Genomic DNA, 12,291 nt, shown 5'->3' with positions numbered 1-12,291 from the left:
CTTCCTCGTCTTTCCAGTTTGCAATCAAGACTACCCTTGTGAAGGAATGAGTCGTCACGCTACTTTTGAGAACTTTGGCATGGCCTTCCTGACTTTGTTTCAAGTCTCTACGGGCGACAACTGGAACGGCATTATGAAGGTATTTTGTCGTTTTCTGCATTTCTTCAACCCTTCCCTCGTTACTCAAGCATCCGCAAAGAGTCAACTCAAATCATTCAACCGAGCGGGCGACAAGACGCCCCCGGAGGGAGACAAAAGATAAACCGTCCTTTGTCTTAATCAGGACTTCCAACGGAGGAGAGGAATGTGCTGGCTCAGCGACGGCAGCACAAATTTCCGCTCTGATGAGCCGGGAAGTGACTCGTGGCTCATTGCACTCGCACACAAAACACTAATTACCCTTCAATGCAAACCTCCCGGTGCTTCATTCCCTGTGTGCATGAGAGAGAAGTGCGCTACTACCTGGACTTGAAGAGAAGGAGTGGTCATTGAGACATGAAATAGGATTCCTTGGTTGTAAATAGGGATGCACGGTGGTTGAGTGGTTAGCGCGCAGACCTCACAGCTAGGAGACCCGGGTTCAATTCCACCCTCGGCCATCTCTGTGTGGAGTTTGCATGTTCTCCCCGTGCATGCGTGGGTTTTCTTCGGGTACTCCAGTTTCCTCCCACATTCCAAAAACATGCTAGGTTAATTGGCGACTCCAAATTGTCCATAGGTATGAATGTGAGTGTGAATGGTTGTTTGTCTATATGTGCCCTATATGTGAAGACAACTGGGATAGGCTCCAGCACCCCCGTGGCCCTCGTGAGGATAAGCGGTAGAAAATGAATGAATGAAAGTCAAACAAAAAAAAAGTTGTAATTGAACAGGAAAATTTTATGACAATAATGTTGTAATATTATGAGGAAAAATAACCTCAGTTTGGTCGCATAATTTAGAAATATTCAAGAAAAAAGTAATAATAAAGTAAATAATAAAGTAAAGTAATAATAATAAAGTAATAATATTATGGGAATAAAGTCATAATTACAGGAGGAAACTTAAAATGGATGGCGTAAAGTAAATATTTTTTCCTCATAATTGATATTTTTAATATTTAAAAAAAAGGTTAAAAATTAAAATATTAATATTTAAAAAATAAATTATTTTTTTAAATATTGAAATAATAACATTCATATTATTCGATAATTTTAATCTTTGAAAAATAAATTAACGTTTTTTTAAATATTAAAATTGTAATATTTGTGGCACTCATGACACAAATATTCAACAATCTTCAATAATTTTTTATTGTAATATTTAAAAAATAAATTGAAATTTTTCAATATTAAAATTATCTAATATTATGAGGAAAAAACATTTACTTTACAGTAAACTATTTTAAGTTTCCTGACTATTTTAATCATGACTTTACTCCCATAATATTATTACTTTATTCACATAACAGACCTTTTCACATAACCTATTTTCCCCCAAGGGCTGCACAGTGTAGCAGTGGTTAGTGCGCAGGCCTCACAGCTAGGAGACCCGAGTTCAATTCCACCCTCGGCCATCTCTGTGTGGAGTTTGCACGTTTTCTCCCCGGGTACTTCCTCCCACATTCCAAAAACATGCTAGGTTAATTGGCGACTCCAAATTGTCCATAGGTATGAATGTGAGTGTGAATGGTTGTTTGCTTGTGCCCTGTGATTGGCTGGCCAGCAGTCCAGGGTGTACCGAAGACAGCTGGGATAGGCTTCAGCACCCCAACCCCGCAACCCTTGTGAGGATAAGCGGTAGAAAATGAATGAATGAATGGTTATAAATAGAATATTGTCGTAGTGAGTTCACGCACTTCTATAGAGCCCCTACCAAATAATATTGGTCCACTGAGCGTTCTCCATCTTCACTGTGTCTTTGACCCCAGGACACATTGCGGGAGTGCCCCCCAGACCATGGCACCGATGTGGACTACGCCTGCAATCCCAGCCTTCAGTTTATCTCGCCCATGTACTTTGTCTCCTTCGTGCTCACCGCCCAGTTTGTGCTCATCAATGTGGTGGTGGCCGTGCTGATGAAGCACCTGGACGACTCCAACAAGGAGGCCCAAGAGGAGGCGGAGATGGATGCAGAAATTGAGCTGGAGCTGGCCCAGGGCACCCTCTGTTGCATGGGCGCCCCCGGCTGCGGCGGCGGGGCGGACAAAGTCGCTGTGGCCGCTGGATCGCTACCCGGCGCCGAGGCCAAGAGGAAAGACGGAGGAGGAGGTGGAAGAGCAGGGAGGACGCGTATGGCAGCCACGTACAACGCCGCCGACTCCAACCGACCGTTGTACTCACCAGCACAAGTAAGTCTCCGTGTGTGTGTGTGTTTACCTTTAAGAACCTATAAGGACGAAAAAAAGATGCGCACGAGTTAGTCATGATTTTGCTACACTTACACATAGGACTTGTTGGTACCTCCCCTTTTTGTTTTTACGCACATGGTCTGACGCTCCTTCATGGCGATACGAGCACACGTTAAGATGACTCACTGGCTGCCTTTCACCTCTCGTTCACATGGAGCCATTTTTAGCTCCGTGTTGGCTGACAAAGGAACTTATTGCAGACGAGGGAAAACGCGGCCAGCGTCTTTCCTTCGTTATCTATCTCTCGCTCTCTCTAGTGATTTGCGGTAAGGGATCTGGCAGACCGCTGCAATTTATTCAGTCGCAGGGTTTAGTGTGTATATATGTGTGTGTGTGTGTGTGTGTGTGTAGTAAGGCTGAAATGAGGAAGTGGGCACACCTAACTGTGCTGCAGTGCTTGAAAATATACACACATTTTCACGGCACTGAGATGTGGAATCAGGAAGATGCACAGATGTTGTTTGTTTGAGTTTAAAAAGAGAGAAAGAGAGCAGTTTAGTGATTTCTAGAAGATTCCAGTGGCCACAAATGAAGACCCTGGAGTTTAGTTGCAGCAATATGGGGTGAAAACTGTAATAAGAGAACACAGACTCCATTACAAGCACAAATAAAGGGTTATTTTGAATAAAAATGATGAATTATTAATCTAAACAACTTGTAATCGCTTTTATATTTTAGGATAATTTACCTCAACTCATACACTTGTGTATTTATATGGAGAAATACCTTAAGGCAACACAAGCAGATAGAAAATGGTCAAAACATTGAGGCATTACAAACTAATACTAGTTATTTCATTGCATTTCAGCAAATTAAGCATTAGTTACCTAAATAAAACACCATATAATCAAACTTACGGCTTTTCTGCCTGATAATTTAGCGTGTAAGGACATTAATTGTCGCTTCCAACCAATTGTATTTGTTAGCCAAAACCGGAAGTGCGTCATCGCCAACCAGCTGTACATTTTAGAACAATAATTTGAATAAAAACGTTTTAGAAGCGCATTTTTTTAAAATCTACACAACTTGTACTCACTTTTATATTTTAATGGAATTTACCTCAACCCATACACTTATTTATTTATAATGAGAAATACCTTAAAGGCAACAAAAGCAGATAGAAAATGGTCAAAACAGTGAGGCATTACAAACTCAAATAGCGTGCACTAAGCTTTATTTAATTACATTTCAGCAACATAAGAATTAATATACATTAGTTACCTGAATAAAACATAATATAATCAAACTTACGGCTTTCCTGCCTGATAATTTACCGTGTAAAGACTTTAATTGTCGCTTCCAAACAAACGTATTTATTAGCCAAAACCGGAAGTGCGTCATCGCCAACCAGCGGTACATTTTCGAACAATATTTTGAATAAAAACGTTTTAGAAGCGCATTTTTTTAATCTAAACAACTTGTACTCACTTTTTTAACAACACGAACCATGTTATCATTTACTGCAACCCTTCTTGCGAGCAATCATTTTCATCGCGGAAACCGGAAGTGCATCATTGGGAACCGGAAGTGCATTCATTTTTGCGATACTTGTTTCATTGAAAAACCGTGAAATATTAATCGAAACAACTTGTCATCACTTTTTAACAACATAGAAATATATTTGTAGCATATTTAGATCATTTATTTTCGACAAAGTAAGCAGGTTTAACTTAACTGGTTTAAAAGATCAATTAGATGAAGAAGTAAGAAAGTAAAATACAGTAAAACACCGTTCAGCAAAATAATGCAAATAGAAATGATCTGTTCCAGTGTCAAACTGTTCTTGTGATGGAATCCTTTGTAAACAATGTAAACAGTGTCAACAATGGTGTCATAGTCCAACCTAAAAACAACATTCAATCTGAATTTTAATGAGGAATAACAAAGGTGGGTTCCATTCCATTTTTTACATTTTTATTGTAGTATCTCGATGGATCGATCTGATCCATCCAGTTCTCCCACACTTTGTCGTTACACTGTGAAGCTTGGGTTGTAGTGAAACACTCGTTAGCCATAGCACACACACACACACACACACACACAGTGAAGTGAAAGGGTAAAGGAAATAGGAAAGATAATAGCTCAGCCAGTGACAGTCAGATAGAGGTTGTAATTAATTTCAGCTCTCTCTTTCTCTCAACTCCCAGCAGACGGGCCCTATTGTTGTCCACTAATACAGTTATTAATGGAGGCCAGCACATAGGCCACCACAGTCAATCAAACACCTTTTTTTTTTTATACACAGCCACCTACACGCCACACAGTATTTTGCTCTGTGTGAGTGTGAGTGTGTGCACCTTGTCGCCAAATTGAGTCATTGTTGCATAATTTCATTTACTCGTGTCTTATTAGGGTTCACTGAAAATAGAAAATGTTAAAAAAAATTATGAGGACATATGACATTAAAAAACAAACAGGGAATGTGTTGGACGGTTAAAACAAGACAAAAGTTCAAATGTCGAGCCACGCTAATGTAAACCTTGTTACTTTAAGACAGTTATGGCCAAACTGTGGCCCCGGGGGCCATTTGTAGCCCACAGTTGGGTTTTTATTAGCCAGCGGCACATTGTAGAAATCATATTTAAATAAAATATATTGGGAAAATACGGCAAAAAGGCAAAATATAAAGAGAAGAAGCTGATCTGATACTAAAAATAACAAAGATTTGTCTTTGATTGAAAATTAAAGAATACATAAAAATAGGAACTACAAAAAAATCTGTATAAAGGATGAAAAATATATTTTCAAAATAAAATATATATACTTCAGACTATCATAAATTTACTTAAAATTGTGTAATGATCTGAAGTATTTGTTTTGAAAACATATTTTTCACAATATGAAATATTTAAATGTAACTTTCTGATCATTTGTTTATTTAATTTTATTTTTTTTTCATAATTCCATTGTATATTTAAATGAATAATTTAGATTTTCCTTATTTTAACTATTAAATAGAAATATTTTAAACATGCATTTTTAACTTGTTTGTCTTTGACCCACCCAGAATGGGTTTGCGCCCCATTTTTGGGTCCTGATCCACCAGTTGAGAAACACTGGATTAGAAAGTACTGTACAAAAACAGTAAGAACAACAAAAAAAACTCTTTGTGAGTATATATTATGTCTAATGTGTCGTATTTTCTTTTACCATGTCTAGTATATTGGTTAAAGCTGACTATAGGGGTGTTATTTCATGCCGAGAGGTCTCTAATAATGTTTTTAAAATGCATTTTGGAGACACTAAAAAGGTATTATTTGCTCTAACTTGGAAAATATTCCATGTACAAATAAGGAATTCTGGTCGGGAACAACTTAACTGCAATAAAGGAGAGGTTGCAAGATCTTTTTTTGTGTGTGTGAAGTTAGCCTAATAGTCCAACGAGACGATTAAAAAAACCAAACTCAGTGTGAGTATACATATATTATGTCTAATGCGTCGTATTTTCTTCCACCATGTCTAGTATATTGGTTAAAGCTGACTATAGGGGTGTTATTTCATGCCGAGAGGTCTCTAATAATGTTTTAAAAACGCATTTTGAAGACACTAAACAGGTTTTAAATGCTCTAACTTGGAAAATATTCCATGTATGAATAAGGAATTCTGGTCGGGAACAACTTAACTGCAATAAAGGAGAGGTTGCAAGATCTTTTGTGTGTGTGTGAAGTTAGCCTAATAGTCCAACAAGACGATGAAAGAACCAAACTCAGTGTGAGTATATATTATGTCTAATGCGTCGTATTTTCTTCTACCATGTCTAGTATATTGGTTAAAGCTGACTATAGGGGTGTTATTTCATGCCGAGAGGTCTCTAATAATGTTTTAAAAACGCATTTTGAAGACACTAAGCAGGTTTTAAATGCTCTAACTTGGAAAATATTCCATGTATGAATAAGGAATTCTGGTCGGGAACAACTTAACTGCAATAAAGGAGAGGTTGCAAGATCTTTTTTTGTGTGTGTGAAGTTAGCCTAATAGTCCAACGAGACGATTAAAAAAAACAAACTCAGTGTGAGTATACATATATTATGTCTAATGCGTTGTATTTTCTTCCACCATGTCTAGTATATTGGTTAAAGCTGACTATAGGGGTGTTATTTCATGCTGAGAGGTCTCTAATAATGTTTTAAAAACGCATTTTGAAGACACTAAACAGGTTTTAAATGCTCTAACTTGGAAAATATTCCATGTATGAATAAGGAATTCTGGTCGGGAACAACTTAACTGCAATAAAGGAGAGGTTGCAAGATCTTTTGTGTGTGTGTGAAGTTAGCCTAATAGTCCAACAAGATGATGAAAGAACCAAACTCAGTGTGAGTATATATTATGTCTAATGCGTCGTATTTTCTTCTACCATGTCTAGTATATTGGTTAAAGCTGACTATAGGGGTGTTATTTCATGCCGAGAGGTCTCTAATAATGTTTTAAAAACGCATTTTGAAGACACTAAACAGGTTTTAAATGCTCTAATTCGGAAAATATTCCATGTATGAATAAGGAATTCTGGTCGGGAACAACTTAACTGCAATAAAGGAGAGGTTGCAAGATCTTTTTTGTGTGTGTGAAGTTAGAAAGAACCAAAAAAAGGAGCTATAAATAAATGGGCATCATGATGGGAACAGAGAGTATCTCTCTAAAAGCAGTGTACTTGCAGGAGAGGGGTGGGGGGGCGAACAAAAAGACTGATTGAGTCTTAAGTGCTTTAAAGCTAATAAAGCCCAGGCACCAAAGCAAATGCCTAAATCTCTAAAAGTGTTACATGAAGGTATTGCTAAGTAAATGAGGTGATATATCAGGAGTAATTGCGGCACGCGCCGTGCTGAAAGGGAAAAAGACGTTGCTTGTCTAATGAGGGTTTAAAGTGTGCAACTGCTTTTCTGAAAACAGATTCAAACAGTCAACAGAATCTGTGTGGAGGATTTTTATTGGGTTATGACACAACACAGTTGTTGGAAATTGTTGTGTTTTTTTCTTTTTAATGATGGCTGCTATGCTTTTCTTTGGAAGTCTTACGACTGTTTTTGCATTTCCCTGCGTGTTTCTTTGTCCTCGCATGTCGGCATGTGCACACATTTGTGCCTGCGTTGCGTGCAATTCTGGTCTGGTGGCCCCGCGTCCCTGTATGTATGTATGTATGTATGTATGTATGTATGCACGTGTGTGTGTGTGTGTGTATGTGTGTATGTATGTGTGTGTATTCCAGGAGAGCCAATGGCTGGACAGCGTATCTCTCCTGATCAAGGATACATTAGAAGGGGAGATGCTGATGATCGACAATCTCTCTGGTTCTGTCTTCCACCATTACTCCTCCCCTCCACTCATCTGTAAAGACTGCAGGGGCCACCCCCAAGAGGTACCACCCCCACCCCCCCCGTGTGACCTTGATAACACGTGCACATATGCAGCACACATGCACATGTGGAGTGGAACCGCCGGCCTCTTTTTGTTGGTTAAATGTAAAAAACCACGGAGGAGGACGGTCATGGTCTTGGTTTTATTTATTGTAAAAAAAAAATCAATAGAAAATAATGCAATGGAATCATAATGATAAATGATGAGTGCGTTTGCACCACTGAAAAAAAAGTCATAATTATGAGATTGAAAAGTGGAAATTATGAGATAAAGTCCTAATTGTGAGATAAAATGTAAAAAAAAAATTATGAGATAAGGTCATGATTATGAGTTAAAAAGTCATAATTACAAGACAAGTAAAAATTATGAGGTAAAAGTCATAACTATGAGATTAAAAAGTGGAAATTATGAGATAAGAAAGTCCTAATTGTGAGATAAAATGTCAAAAAAATTACGACATAAAATCATGATTATGAGTTAAAAAGTCATAATTACAAGACAAGTCAAAATTATGAGGTAAAAGTCATAACTATGAGATTAAAAAGTGGAAATTATGAGATAAGAAAGTTCTAATTGTGAGATAAAATGTAAAAAAAATTACGACATAAAATCATGATTATGAGTTAAAAAGTCATAATTACAAGACAGGTCAAAATTATGAGGTAAAAGTCATAACTATGAGATTAAAAAGTGGAAATTATGAGATAAGAAAGTTCTAATTGTGAGATAAAATGTCAAAAAAATTACGACATAAAATCATGATTATGAGTTAAAAAGTCATAATTACAAGACAAGTCGAAATTGTGAGGTAAAAGTCATAATTATGAGATTAAAAAGTCGAAATTATGAGATAAGAAAGTCCTAATTGTGAGATACAATGTCCAAAAAATTACGAGATAAAGTCATGATTATGAGTTAAAAAGTCATAATTACAAGACAAGTCAAAATTATGAGGTAAAAGTCATAATTACGAGATTAAAAAGTGGAAATTATGAAATAAGACAGTCCTAATTGTGAGATAAAATGTCAAAATTATGAGATAGTCATGATTATGAGTTAAAAAGTCATAATTACAAGATAAGTCAAAATCATGAGTTATTAGTCATAATTATGAGATAGTCATGATTATCAGTTAAAAAGTCATAATTACAAGACAAGTCGAAATTATGAAGTAAAAGTCATAATTATGAGATTAAAAAGTGGAACTTATGAGATAAGTCCTAATTGTGAGATAAAATGTCAAAAATAATTACGAGATAAAGTCATGATTATGAATTAAAAAGTCATAATTACAAGACAAGTCGAAATTATTACTTAAAAGTCATAATTATGAGATTCAAAAATTGAAATTATGACCTAAAAGTTGTAATTACAAGATAAAAAGTTGAAATTAAGAGAGAAAAAGTGATATTTATTAGATAAAAGTGTTGACGATGCATTCAAAGACATTGTAGTATTCAGTTATTAGGTGTCAGTAATGTTACATGGATGGGGACAATGGCCACCGTAGCAAATACTGTATAGAAAAGGAAGTTGTATTTTCTCTTATGTCTATACCATATTGGGTGATATCAGTGTAAAGATGACTATAGGGGTGTTATTTCATGTCTAGAGGGCTCTAATAATGTTAAAAGCCTGATTCATTCATCTGACAGAGCACAGTGAATGGAAAGCGTGCATTGTGTAACCTTCCATACAAGCAGACACGTCCATGAATGAGGCCCCCCCCTGCATGTAACCCCCGCCCCCCCTCCCTCTTCAACGTGCATGCATGCAACTCTCTCCGACTACCTGTGGGTTACTTTGTCGACAGCAGGCCGGCCGTGGGAGATAAAAGTCAGCAGCATTTTGTCCCGTCCCAGTGTTGTCCATCACCGTGACAAAGTGCAGCGGGGGGGGGGGGCACCTCGCGAGGACCGAATAACCGTCCTCCACGCCGTCTCACCTGTCAGTCGTGTTTTCTGCCTGTCTGCAGATGCTGTCAAACCATCAATCTCTTCTGCCTCCTCCTTTCCTTCCACACAGTCTCTCTCCGCTGTATACTAACCTTTCATGGTGTGTTTGTGTGCAACAAGGTGGGTGTTCCTCAGATGTGGCGTCCGTCCGTCCGGTCTGTCCGTCCGGTCTGTCCGTCACCTGTTTTGATTTTTTTGGGGGTGTTTGAGGGCCTTACAAGGTTGCATTTGGGGTGCGGTAACCTCGTGAAGACATCCCCAGGGTGAGGTTGACTACATTTCAGTGTACGGGAGAGGGGGGGGGGGGGTTGTTCCACAACATTATGTCTGGCGGTGTTATTTTTAGGGCACACAGGAGCTACTTTTAACCTAGCGTAACGTTTTGCTTGGAAACCAAAGCCACAGGAAAAGGAAACCACAACACCTTCTGATTAGAAATACTGTAGCATTGCACAATAAGCCGTGCTGTGATTGGCTGCCTGGTTTGGCTATTTTTCCCCTAACCAATTGAAATGATGCCAATATGTAGCATAGATGAGCTATTGGTTGAATTATGTTGAGTCTATCTAGAATGTGAATAACTGAGGTGACTTCCTTGCACCAGATCAGGATGGCGGAGATCGAGCAAGCTTCGCTGAAGTCGGAGCAACTCAACTCGGATAAGTCCTCGTCTCCCGCTCTGCCGGATGACCTCAGCTTGGACGAGCACACGGCCTACCAGTTGCTGGTGCGAGAGAGCAAGGTTGGTGTCAATCATCAATGAAACAAACAGTATTTACTGGATTATACTTCACATGGTTGGGCCCGGTCCTGCGACTGATACTCCGGAGCGCGGTTTGGGTCCAATTCTAATCGGTTATGATGCTAATTTTTAGATAAGGATGATCATTCATTCATTTTGTACCGCTTATCCTCACGAGAGTCGCAGGGGGGGTGCTGGAGCCTATCCCAGCTGCCTTGTCTTCAGGCGAGAAAGTCAAAATTATAAGAAGTCGAAATTATGAGATTAAAAAGTCAAAATTATGAGATTAAAAAGTCAAAATTATGAGAAATCCAAATTAGGAGATAACACATTGGAAATATGTGATAACAAATCGAAATTAAGAGATAACCAATCGAAATTATGAGATAACAAATCTAAATTATTAGATAGACAAGTCGAAATTATGAGATTAAAAAGTCAAAATTATGAGATTAAAAAATCAAAATTATGAGAAATCTAAATTAGGAGATAACACATTGAAAATATGTGATAACAAATCAAAATTATGAGATAACAAATCAAAATTATTGGATAGACAAGTCAAAATTATGAGATTAAAAAATCTAAATTATGAGATTAAAAAGTCAAAATTATGAGATAAGGTCGAAATTTTGAGACAAGAAAGTGAAAATTATGACAAATCCAAATTAGGAGATAACACATTGAAAATATGACATAACAAATCAAAATTATTAGATAGACAAGTCACAATTATGAGATTAAAAAGTCAAAAAAGTGGTGCTGGAGCCTATCCCAGCTGTCTTCGGGTGAGAGGAGGGGTACACCCTGGACTGGTGGCCAGCCAATCACAGGGCACATATAGACAAACAACCATTCACACTCACATTCATACCTATGAACAATTTGGAGTCGCTAATTAACCTAGCATGTTTTTGGAATGTGGGAGGAAACCGGAGTACCCGGAGAAAACCCACACATGCATGGCCTAGGGTGGAATTGAACTCGGGTCTCTTAGCTGTGAGGTCCACGTGCTAACCACTCATACACCGTGCAGCCATAAGGATGATCAATGAAGCAAAAAGTGCTTCCTAACAATGAACCATATAAGGACATCCGCCCCTTTGTGACATCACAAAGGCTGAGTTTTACCACGCCTTTTGAAACCGAGCGTTTTCAGCCATGCCAAACTTTTTTCAGGACTCACTTCCAAATGTGCAAACCTCATTATGTGAAACTTTAGCATCGTTTAGCACAACAATACAACATTTTCGCTACATTTATAGGTCAGAAAAGTGGAAAAAACATAATAGGTCCCCTTTAAGGTCTCCTTTAAGACATTGTAAAGTCCTTGGAGTGGATGGCCCCATGCCACTAATAGATGAGTGGAAATTGAGGACAACTTTTCTGCTGATTGTTGTGAGGCACATCTGTCCCGCACCCCCACGAGCGTAAACACTCCACATCGCATCGCAGCTCACTGATTCATGTCTCTCCCGCCATTCCAGAAGGCAAAAACCAAAAAGACCATTAGGATTGTTTTCATGCTTCTCGTCCCTCTGGTGGAGCATAAAGCTCAGCTTCCAGAGGGCCCTTTATCTCCGCCTTTATCACGTGTAAATCTATCTCTTGTCTCTGTCCGCCGTTCTCACATAAATAAATCTCTCCACCGCTTCCCTTCCGGGTTGCTATGCCCTCTTTTGGATTTATCTTCGGGGCTCCTGGTGTATTTGTGCAAGTCCCCGCCGCCCCGTAACCCCTTCATCTCCATCCCTTATCATCCATTCTTTCTCCTCCTTAATTGGGTAATACGACGTGTTTTCCTGGATGGTCGGATAAGCCTGCAAATCAGTAAACATTCCTGGGAAGCTACG

General features: G+C 38.4%; 1 protein-coding gene across 3 annotated transcripts in view; it reads left to right on the top strand.

Annotated features, from left to right (window-relative positions):
• LOC131103732 (voltage-dependent T-type calcium channel subunit alpha-1I) overlaps positions 1 to 12,291 on the top strand; it is a 193,355-nt gene that overhangs the window by 175,499 nt on the left and 5,565 nt on the right. For 2 of the 3 annotated variants that reach the window (XM_078797561.1, XM_078797560.1), the window contains 4 exons: positions 18 to 139; positions 1,910 to 2,329; positions 7,593 to 7,742; positions 10,301 to 10,438. In XM_078797561.1, coding sequence (XP_078653687.1) covers positions 18 to 139; positions 1,910 to 2,329; positions 7,593 to 7,742; positions 10,301 to 10,438 — 830 coding nt within the window. The remainder of the gene's footprint in view (positions 1 to 17; positions 140 to 1,909; positions 2,330 to 7,592; positions 7,743 to 10,300; positions 10,439 to 12,291) is intronic. The other variant, XM_078797562.1, reaches the window with a different exon arrangement.

The sequence above is a fragment of the Doryrhamphus excisus genome, linkage group LG16, assembly GCF_037039965.1.
Source record: "Doryrhamphus excisus strain RoL-2023G ecotype Guam linkage group LG16, RoL_Dexc_Guam_v1.1, whole genome shotgun sequence".
Classification (NCBI taxonomy): Eukaryota; Metazoa; Chordata; class Actinopteri; order Syngnathiformes; family Syngnathidae; genus Doryrhamphus; species Doryrhamphus excisus.
This window is presented reverse-complemented; position numbering and strand designations above follow the sequence as displayed.